Source organism: Pelecanus crispus, chromosome 23, assembly GCF_030463565.1.
Source record: "Pelecanus crispus isolate bPelCri1 chromosome 23, bPelCri1.pri, whole genome shotgun sequence".
Classification (NCBI taxonomy): domain Eukaryota; kingdom Metazoa; phylum Chordata; class Aves; order Pelecaniformes; family Pelecanidae; genus Pelecanus; species Pelecanus crispus.
The window spans coordinates 3,321,093-3,330,754 of record NC_134665.1 but is presented as its reverse complement, the minus strand read 5'-3'; the positions used below and the strand labels follow the sequence as shown (position 1 = coordinate 3,330,754).

The window sequence follows — 9,662 nt, the reverse complement described above, 5'->3', positions numbered from 1 at the left end:
AAACCTGCGCCCAGCGTGGGCTTCCCACGGGCTCACAGCCTCCTCCGGGCACATCCCCCTGCTCCGGCGCGGATCCCCGCTCCGCTGTGGCCCTCGGTGGGTGCAGGGTGGGTGCCTCTGCTCGGCGCCTGCAGCGCATCCTCCTCCCTCGCCGACCTCGGGGGCTACAGCGTCGTTCCAGTTCGGGTCCCAGCGTTTGGTGGGTTTTTCCCCCCACTACTTCTTAAATCTGTTATCCCAGAGGCGCTCCCGCCGTCGCTGCTGGGCTCGGCCTCGGCCAGCGGCGGGTCCGTCTCGGAGCCGGCTGGCGTTGGCTCTGTCAGACGTAGGGGAAGCTTCTGGCAGCTTCTCACCGCTCTGAAGCCACCCCTGTGCCCCCCGCCCCAAAAGATAAAAAAAAAAAACCCCTTGCCACGCAAACCCAGCAGAAAAGGGCACCCACTGCACGCTGCAAAACTGAAACAGGGATCGCCCTAGCTCAGCGGCGCCCCAAAAATGGGGGGTGACCCTAAACGAACTGCGCCACAAAATGAGGTCAACCCCAACCAGCTGCGCCCCGAAACGGGGGATGACCCCACTCACCTGCACCCCAAAACGGGGGTGACCCCAACTCAGCCGCCCTCCCCCCCCCGCCAGCAGACACCTTGCAGCCCCCCGCCCCCAGCACAGCACCCATAGGTCACAGGAAGCGGTTGGGGCTTTTTATAGGTGAGGGCGGTCAGCGCTAAACCCACACGTATGGAACCTGAGCGCCCGGGCTGCCACGATCGTTGCCCCGGATGCCGGGGGTCCGCAGACGTGCAGGGACCCTCGTGCAAGGTGAGCAGGCTGCGGGGTGGCCCGTGTGATTGGCGCCAAATTACGGGGGGAAATTAGCAGAGATTGGGTGAAAATAACCCAAAAGGGGGGGAAAATTGACCCAAAAGAAGGCGGAATTGGCAGAAATGGCATGAAATTGCCCCAAAAAGGGAAGGAAACAGACGCAAACCCAAATGAAATAGCCCCAAAGTGGGTGGAATTGGCCCCGAAGTGGGCGAGCTAGACCCGAAATTTGGTGAAATAGCCTCCGGAGTAGGGGAAAAATCGCCCGTATTTGGTGAAACTGCCCCAAAACTGGGAGAAATTGACCCCAGAGGGGGACAAATCGACCCCAAATGGGGAGAACGGACACCAAAGCGAGTGAAAACGGCCCCAAACCGGGCAAAATTGGCCCAAAGCGGGTAAAACTGACCTCAAAAGGAGGCAAGAAGGGCATGGAAAATGGGCAAAATTGACAGAGAAATGGGTGCCCGGCCGGCGGGGCCCCGCGGAGGCTGGGCTCGCCCCACACGCTGCGGTTGTGCTGCGGGTGTTTATTGTCCACATTCGGCCGCGTGCGCCCGGTGCTGCGCTCCCCGCCCCAGCTGCCCGACAGATCCCCCCAACAGCCCGCGGGTCCCCCCAGCTGCTCCCCAAACTCCTTCACAGACCCACAACTGACCCTGACTTGCCCCAGTGACCTCCTTTTTCCCCCCCCGACCTGCCCCATAGATCCCTCCAGACCCAAAGCCTGCCCCGTAGACCCACAATTGCCTCTCAACTGGTCCCATAGACCCTCCCAACCTTCCCCAGGGACCCCTCAGACCCAGAAATGGTTGCATAGACCCTCCAACTGCCCCCCAACCTTCTCCAGGGACCCCCCAGACAAATAATCTACCCCAGAGACCCCCAACCTGCCCCATTTATCTCCCAGCTGCCCCTCACCACCCTCCCCAAATACGAAGGCTTTGGCATGTGCAAGCAAAGAGCAAGTGCGACCCACGGAGGCCCCCAGTGCCCCCCAGTGCCCCACCGGGACCATCAGTGCCCCCCGTGCTTCCAGTCCCGCACCATGCACGGAGACCACCTCATGCTGTGGAGCAAGTCCTGGCTGGATCCATGGTCACCCCATGGCATGGGGCAAGTCCATGGCCAGATCCGTGGGTCACGCTGCGCTGTGGAGCACCCGTGGGACCCCCCATGGGGTATTTATGAGGCACCCCACACCACAGGGCAGCTCCGGGGTGATGGACCCCCCCCATGTGAGGCTCCCAGGCACCATGGGGGCACCTCCATGACCACCAACCTCCACGGAGCACCCCATCCAATGGCGCACCCATGGGATGGTCATGGGGTGCCCACGCGATCTCTATGGGGCACCCTACACTGTTGCACACCTCAAGGGTCCCATGCATGAGGCCTCCAAGCGCCCCAAGACACCTCCATGACCACCCCAGTGGTGCACCCCACCCAACGGTTCAACCACGGAACGTTCTTGCAGTGGTTGTAGGCTGTCCATTGGACCTCTGTGGGGCACCCCACACCGCGGGGCACCATCGGTGGGGCTGGGGGGCGGGGGGGGGGGCTGCAGTGGCCTCACCCGAAGAGGCGGAGGAAGCAGGGCTGGCAGTAGGGCTTGCCCTCCTGCTCCTGGAAGGTGCCCTTGGAGAGGGGCCGGAGGCAGAAGGCGCAGACGAAGTGCTCGGGGTGGAAGCGTTGGGCCATGGCGGTGACGCACCGCCCGGCGATGGGTTCCCCGCAGCCCCGGCACAGCGAGCCCCGCCGGGCGTGGAAGTGCCGCTCGCAGTAGGGGTGGCCGCCATCCTCGAAGAAGCTGCCCCCCACGAAGGGCGCAAAGCACTCCTGGGGACAGGGACACGGGGATGGGAACATCAGGGACCAGGGGAGGTGGGGATGTGGCACGTGAAGTGCTCCTGGGGATGGGGCACGGGGATGAGGGGACACCAGGGACATGGGGAGGTGGGAACATGGGATGTGGGGACACCAGGGACCAGGGGAGTTGGGAACATGGGATGTGGGGACACCAGGGACCAGGGGAGTTGGGAACATGGGATGTGGGGACACCAGGGACATGGGGAGGTGGGAACATGGGATGAGGGGACACCAGGGACATGGGGAGGTGGGAACATGGGATGTGAAGAGCTCCTGGAGGTGGGACATGGGATGAGGGGACACAAGGGACCAGGGGAGGTGGGGACGTGGGATGTGGGGACACCAGGGACAGGGAGAGGTGGGAACATGGGATGTGAAGGGCTCCTGGAGGTGGGAACATGGGATGTGGGGACACCAGGGACATGGGGAGGTGGGAACATGGGATGTGGGGACACCAGGGACCAGGGGAGTTGGGAACATGGGATGTGGGGACACCAGGGACCAGGGGAGTTGGGAACATGGGATGTGGGGACACCAGGGACATGGGGAGGTGGGAACATGGGATGAGGGGACACCAGGGACATGGGGAGGTGGGAACATGGGATGTGAAGAGCTCCTGGAGGTGGGACATGGGATGAGGGGACACAAGGGACCAGGGGAGGTGGGGACGTGGGATGTGGGGACACCAGGGACAGGGAGAGGTGGGAACATGGGATGTGAAGGGCTCCTGGAGGTGGGAACATGGGATGTGGGGACACCAGGGACATGGGGAGGTGGGAACATGGGATGTGGGGACACCAGGGACATGGGGAGGTGGGAACATGGGATGTGAAGAGCTCCTGGAGGTGGGACGTGGGGATGTGGGGACACCAGGGACATGGGGAGGTGGGAACATGGGATGTGGGGACACCAGGGACATGAGGAGTTGGGAACATGGGATGTGGGGACACCAGGGGAGTTGGGAACATGGGATGTGGGGACACCAGGGACATGGGGAGGTGGGAACATGGGATGAGGGGACACCAGGGACATGGGGAGGTGGGAACATGGGATGTGAAGAGCTCCTGGGAGGTGGGACATGGGGATGCAGGGACACCAGGGACCAGGGGACAGCGAGGGTCTCACCCGGCAGACGAAGCACTCGGGGTGCCAGAGCCCCTCGAGGGCGGCGATGTAACCCTCCAGGATGGGCCGCCCGCAGCCCCGGCACCGGCTGGAGAAGAGCTCGGCAAAGTCCTGGCGGCAGTACTGCTGGCCATCCTTCTCCAGGAAGCCTGGGGGACACCACGGGCACGGTGGAGCGGGGGGCTGGTGCGGGGACAGGGAGGCGTGGGGCCATGGGAGACATGGGTGTGGGGCTGGTGAGATGGGGGGACATGGGGGACGCGGCTGTAGTGGTGAAGGCAGGATGGAGGAGAGATCTGGGGCCGTGGAGATGGTGGTGGGACCAGCATGGGGATGGCGAGACGTGGGGACACGTGCGCACGGGATCGGGCCACAGGCACACGTGGGACGGGGCAGGGACACAAGAGGTCATGGGGGGCTACGGGGGGGGGGCCACGGGGTGACCTGGGAGGACAGGAGGGGACACGGGAGGGATGCGGGGGCCACCCACCCTCCTCGCCGAAGGGCTGCCCGCACTTGACGCAGCAGAAATGCTCCGGGTGCCAGTTCTTGTCCAGCGCCGTCACCATTTTCTGTGGGGGCGGAGACGGGGAGGTCACTGCCAGCCCCCCCCCACCCCCCGGGGGTCCACCTGCACCCCATGGGGTCCCACCACACCCAAGGGGGTCCCACCACACCCCATGATGCCATCCTGCGCCCCACAACCTACCGCAGCCCCCCGCAAAGGTTCCACGGCCCCCAGGACACCCCCAGAAGGACCCCAGGGCACCCCAGGGGGTCTCATGGCCTCCCAGAAGGTCCCACCACCCCCCAGGGCACCCCAGGGGGTCCCACTGCCCCCAGAGCCCCCCAGGGCACCCCAGGGGGTCCCATCGCACCCAAGGGGGTCCCACCGCCCCCAGAGGCCCCCAGGGCACCCCATAAGGTCCCATCGCACCCCAGGGGGTCCCACTGCCCCCAGAGCCCCCCAGGGCACCCCAGGGGGTCCCATTGCACCCAAGGGGGGTCCCACTGCCCCCAGAGCCCCCCAGGGCACCCCATAAGGTCCCATCGCACCCCAGGGGGTTCTACTGCCCCCGGAGCCCCCCAGAAGTTGCCCTTGCCCCCAGGCCCCCCCCAGTCTCCCCCAAGGGTCCCCCTGACCCACGTCGAGGATGGGCTGGGCGCAGCGGGCGCAGCGGGGGGAGAAGAGGCGTCCGTAGTCCCGCGGGCAGTAGGGTGCCCCGTCCTTCTCAAAGAAGCTGCCGCCCCCCAGCTCCCCCCCGCAGCGGGCGCAGACGAAGTGCTCGGGGTGCCAGGCGCACCCCAAAGCCCTCACCACCTGGGGGGGGGGGGGGGGGGAGAAAGAAAAAATGAGGGGGTGTCCCAAGGGATGACGCCCCATTTTGGGGTCCCAGCTGCGTGAAGGTCTGGTTTGGGGTGCTGCTGGCGGGGGGGAACATCCTCACTTTGGGGGTGCTGCTGGCTGGGGGGTAGCCCTATTTTTGGGGTGCAGCAGAGGGCACCCCCACTTTGGGCCATACACGAAGCTAACCACATTTTGGGGCACACCAGAGGACCGCCCCCCCGTTTTGGGGCACAGCAGAGGACCCCTCCATTTTAGGACGCAGCCCCGTTTTCAGGCGCCCACAAGGAAGCCCCCACTTTGGGGTGCAACACCAGCACCCCCCACCACCACCTTTTTCCTCCCCCACCCATCTGCCCCCTCCTTCCCCCCCCCCCCCCCCCGGGGCACCCCAAAACCCACCTTCCCAGCGATGGGCTTCTGGCAGGACCCACAAACGCCCTTGGTCCCCGTGGGGACTCCCTGGCGGCTCAGGTCCGACTGCAGCAGCACCAGCATGGAGTCCAGGTTCCCCTCCTCGGGAACCCCCTTTTTTGGGGGGGGCTGGGGGTGGGAAGAGGGGAAAAGAGAGTTATGGGGGTGCAAAGTAAAATGGGGGCCACGCCCCCCCCCCCCGAACGCCCCCAGACTCACAGTGTGGTGGAGGTGGAAGTCGGAGAGTGAGGCCATCAGCTTGTCCAGCTCCTGGGTGGCCGAGGTGGCTGAGGCAGGGGGCACCGGGGGGGTCCCCGAGCTGCTTGGGGGGGGCACAGGGTTAGGGGGAGCTGCAGGGGAGGGCTGGTAACTGGGGGTGACGCCGTTTTGGGGTGCAGTTAATGGGGGTTACCACCATTTTGGGGTGCTGCCCCCCGCCCCCCCCCGGGGGGACTCACACACACTCACCGGGGGGGGGACACCCCGACTTCAGCCTCGTCCACTGCCTCCTTCCTCTTCACCCCCTCGGGGCTCTTCAGGGGCGGGAACTGGGCCAGGATCTCATCTGGGGGGGGGGTGTTTTGTGTCATGGCCAGTTGTGGGGTTCCCAGGAAGGTTTTGGGGGTTCCCAGGGTGATTTCAGAGGCCCCCAAGGAGATTAGAGGTCCATAGAATGATTTCTGGGGTCCCCAGGGTGATCTGGGGGGGCTGAGGGAGTTTGGGGTGCCCAGAGTGATTTTTGGGGTACATTGGGGGCTTTTGGGGTGCCCAGGGCTCTTTTTAGGGCATTCTGGGGGATTTTGGGGTGTCTGGGGCAGAGGTTTGGGGCAGCCAGAGGTGATTTTTGGGGTCCCTGGGTGGATTTGGGGGTGGCGGAGGGGGTTTACCTGCGATGGAGCTGTGGGTGGCGTTGAGGTCACGCAGGAGCCGGTCGAGCTCCCCCAGGCTGGGGGTGGCTGGGGGGGGCCGGGGGGGCCGGGCCTTCTGCACCGTGCTGGGGGACGGAGACACCGGTGGGGTGGCACGTCCCCTCCGCGTCCCCAAGGTCCTCCCTGCGCCCACCCCCCCGCCGGCCCTCCATCCTCTCCCTCCTTCCCCCCCCATGTCCCCAGTGTCCCCCCCATGTCCTCAGGTCCCCCCCATGTCCCCAGTGTCCCCTCCCGTAGCCCCAGTGTCCCCCCCATGTCCTCAGGTCCCCCCCATGTCCCCTCCCGTAGCCCCAGTGTCCCCCCCCCCCATGTCCCTCATGTCCCCCCCCATGTCCTCAGGTCCCCCCCATGTCCCCTCCCGTAGCCCCAGTGTGTCCCCCCCCCCATGTCCCTCATGTCCCCCCCATGTCCTCAGGTCCCCCCCATGTCCCCAGTGTCCCCCCCCCCACATCCCCAGGTCACCCCCATGACCCCAATGTCCCCCCCAGGTCCCCAAGGTCACCGTACCTGTAGAGCTGCTCGGTCTCTCCCCCCGGCACCTGGGGACCGGCACGTTGGGGGTTAGTGGGGACCTGGGACATCATCACCCGCAATGTCCCCATCCCCAGGGTCCTTGAGGTCTCTGTGTCCCCCCCCCCGAGTCTCTGCCCCCATTCCTGATGTCCCAATCATCCTTGTCCCAGGGGTCCCCAACCCCACTGTCCCCCATCTCCAACCTCCATGTCCCCAAGGTCCTCCACGGGCCCTGCAATGCTCCCAAGGTCCCCAAGTCCTCCAAAGGCTCCCATGTCCCCTGGGCCCCTCCTTCCATGTCCCCAAAGCCCCCAATATCCCCAAAGCCCCCCCGCATGTCCCCAAGGTTCCCAGCATCCCCCGATGTCCCCAGGGCCCCTCATGGCCCCAGTTTCCCAAATCCACTCAATGTCCCCAAGGTCCCCAACATCCCCAAGGTCTCCAACATCCCCAAAGCCCCCCATGCCCCGAGGCCCCCCAAGGTCCTCCAATGTCCCCAAAGCTCCCCCCTTACGCCCATGGCCCCCAAGGTCCCCTGTACCCCCAAAGCCACCCACATCCTCAATGTCCCCAGCATCCCCCAAAGGTCCCCAAGATGCCCGAGCTCACCGGGTCGTAGGGGGGTGGGGGTGGCCGGGGGGGGTCCGCGCCGGGGCCGGAGGGCAGGTGGGGGCGGGGGGAGCCACCTGGTGGGTCCGTCAGCAGCACCGGCCGCCGGGCGAGGTGCGACGTTGTCGTCTCCAGGTCTGCCAGTAAGGCGTCTGGGGGTGGGGTGGGGTGAGGGACCCAGGCGTCCAGGGGGGACCCAGGCATCCGGGCACCCATCCCTAACAGCACCCATGGACCCAGGTGTCCGGGCATCCGTCCCTCCTGGCACCCACGGACCCAGGTGTCCGGGCACCCATCCCTCCCGGCACCCATGGACCCAGGTGTCCGGGCACCCATCCCTCCCGGCACCCACGGACCCAGGCATCCGGGCATCCATCCCTCCCGGCACCCACGGACCCAGGCATCCGGGCATCCATCCCTAACAGCACCCATGGACCCAGGTGTCCGGGCACCCATCCCTCCCGGCACCCACGGACCCAGGCATCTGGGCAACCCATCCCTCCCGGCACCCACGGACCCAGGCATCCGGGCATCCATCCCTAACAGCACCCATGGACCCAGGTGTCCGGGCACCCATCCCTCCCGGCACCCACGGACCCAGGTGTCCGGGCACCCATCCCTCCTGGCACCCATGGACCCAGGCATCCGGGCACCCATCCCTAACAGCACCCATGGACCCAGGTGTCCGGGCACCCGTCCCTCCCGGCACCCATGGACCCAGGTGTCCGGGCACCCATCCCTAACAGCACCCATGGACCCAGGTGTCCGGGCACCCGTCCCTCCCGGCACCCACGGACCCAGGCATCCGGGCACCCATCCCTAACAGCACCCATGGACCCAGGTGTCTGGGCACCCATCCCTCCTGGCACCCACGGACCCAGGTGTCCAGGCACCCATCCCTCCTGGCACCCATGGACCCAGGTGTCCGGGCACCCGTCCCTCCTGGCACCCATGAACCCAGGTGTCCAGGCACCCATCCCTAACAGCACCCATATTCTCTAGGGGACCCAGGCATCTGGGCACCCATCCCTCCCAGCACCCATGTACCCAGGCGCCCGGACACCCATCCCTCCTGGCACCCACAGACCCAGGTGTCCAGGCACCCATCCCTCCCAGCACCCACAGACCCAGGCATCCGGGTGGGCCCGGGCATCCAGGCACCCATCCCTCCCAGCACCCATGACCCAGGTGTCCGGGCACCCAACCCTAACAGCACCCATGTACCCAGGCGCCCAGGCACCCATCCCTCCCAGCACCCACAGACCCAGGCATCCAGGCACCCATCCCTAACAGCACCCACAGACCCGGGTGTCCGGACACCCACCCCTCCCGGCACCCACAGACCCGGGTGTCCGGACACCCACCCCTCCCGGCACCCACCCCTCGTGGCACCCACAGACCCGGGTGTCCGGACACCCACCCCTCCCGGCACCCCCGGCCCCAGGCGCCCGGGCCCGACCATGCCCCCTCGGCCGCCCCAGCAGCAGGGGGTCCGCGGCGGACAGACGGACGGCCGCAGCCAGGACCGAGGGCCGCGGGCCGCTCTTACCCAGGTCGTCCATGGCCGGCACTGGGTGCGGCCCCCCCGTGACGTCGCCCCGCGCGGGCCCCTCGGTGCCCATGTATGGAAGCGCCCGGCGGCCCTGGGTGCCGGCCAGGGAACGGGGGAAGTGGCCGGACGCCTGGGGCCGGGGGATACGGGAGCGGGGGGGGCACAGCTGGGGCCGGGGGGGAAGCGCGGGGGGACACGGGACACATCTGGATCCGCGGGATATGGGGGGGAACATCTGGATCCATGGGGTATGGGAGGGGGGACACGGGACACATCTGGATCCGCGGGATGGGGGGGGGGAACATCTGGATCCATGGGATATGGGAGGGGGGACACGGGACACATCTGGATCCGCGGGATAAGGGAGGGGGGAACATCTGGATCCATGGGATATGGGGGGGGGGGACACGGGACGCATCTGGATGTGCGGGATATGGGGGGGAATATCTTGATCCATGGGATATGGGGGGGCGGACGACACGGG

The 9,662-nt window shown here is 66.7% G+C and overlaps 1 protein-coding gene across 1 annotated transcript; it reads right to left on the bottom strand.

The window, feature by feature from the left end:
- Positions 1-2,394: 2,394 nt before the first annotated feature.
- Positions 2,395-9,188, bottom strand: TGFB1I1 (transforming growth factor beta 1 induced transcript 1). The gene is made up of 11 exons (XM_075724744.1): positions 9,176-9,188; positions 7,627-7,778; positions 7,012-7,043; positions 6,463-6,569; positions 6,044-6,140; positions 5,795-5,897; positions 5,564-5,704; positions 4,964-5,137; positions 4,307-4,388; positions 3,817-3,965; positions 2,395-2,661 (listed from the first exon to the last, which is right to left on the bottom strand). The coding sequence occupies exons 1-11, from the start codon at positions 9,186-9,188 to the stop codon at positions 2,395-2,397; spliced, it is 1,317 nt and encodes a 438-aa protein (XP_075580859.1).
- Positions 9,189-9,662: the final 474 nt, after the last annotated feature.